The sequence below is a fragment of the Rhincodon typus genome, chromosome 48 (assembly GCF_021869965.1).
Source record: "Rhincodon typus isolate 14 chromosome 48, sRhiTyp1.1, whole genome shotgun sequence".
In the NCBI taxonomy this organism is placed as follows: Eukaryota; Metazoa; Chordata; class Chondrichthyes; order Orectolobiformes; family Rhincodontidae; genus Rhincodon; species Rhincodon typus.
The window spans coordinates 5,530,951-5,531,738 of NC_063379.1; the positions used below are offsets into that span (position 1 = coordinate 5,530,951).

At 58.9% G+C, this 788-nt stretch overlaps 1 protein-coding gene across 1 annotated transcript in view; it reads right to left on the reverse strand.

Moving 5' to 3' along the window:
- The window catches only part of ethe1 (ETHE1 persulfide dioxygenase), a 6,369-nt gene that overhangs the window by 2,096 nt on the left and 3,485 nt on the right, over positions 1-788 (reverse strand). The window contains exons 3-4 of the mRNA XM_048620782.1: positions 453-601; positions 65-194 (exon numbers count right to left, since the gene is read on the reverse strand). Coding sequence (XP_048476739.1) covers positions 65-194; positions 453-601 — 279 coding nt within the window. The remainder of the gene's footprint in view (positions 1-64; positions 195-452; positions 602-788) is intronic.

The window sequence follows — 788 nt, forward strand, 5'->3', positions numbered from 1 at the left end:
TCAGTCCCCTCTCTCTCTCTCAGGGAGATATCTGTACACTGACTGGGTTGTGTGGTGGGGGTACCTTGCTGGAAGTCTGTCCTGCCACAGCCCCGGATGAGGAGTGCGTCCCCGGTGAAAGCGATGCTCCGATCGTTCAGAACGTACGTGACACAGCCATTCGTGTGGCCCGGGGTCGCTCGCACCTCCAGACCCTGTGACAGCACACACGGAGAGAGGGATTTACACACCGTGTACCCGAAAGCAGCAGCTGGTGGGCTGGGGTGAAGTGGTGGGGGGGGAGGCATGCAGATGGATAGATGGATAGATAGATGGGGAGCGCGCGTGAGGTGCAGGCAGAGGGGAGAGTGCGCGCACGAGGAGGGGGCGAGGGAGACAGACAGAGACGAGAGTAGGAATGAGACAGAGATTTTGGCGGAGAGCTGGGGGAAGGCACTCCGACAGTCACTCACAAATCTCCCAAAGGTGACAGTGTCCCCATCACGGACGTGTAGATCTGCTGCTGCCCCACTGCTCTCCGCAATGACAGACCGACACCCCACTATCTGCTTCTTCATCTGCCCTGTCCCGGTCACATGGTCCGCGTGCACGTGGGTATTGGCTGCAACAGACAGGGCAAAGGTCACACAAACACCCAGGCCCTGGGTTACTCAAGGTCACGGCCTGGCAGACAGTGCTCGCCTCGCATTTAACGGCGGCTATTCAAATGCAGAGACCTCACGGGGCCTCTCTCAGCCCGTTTGGCACTAACTATCCAGTTCTCCATGGAGGTGGGTTGGGAAGTGTTT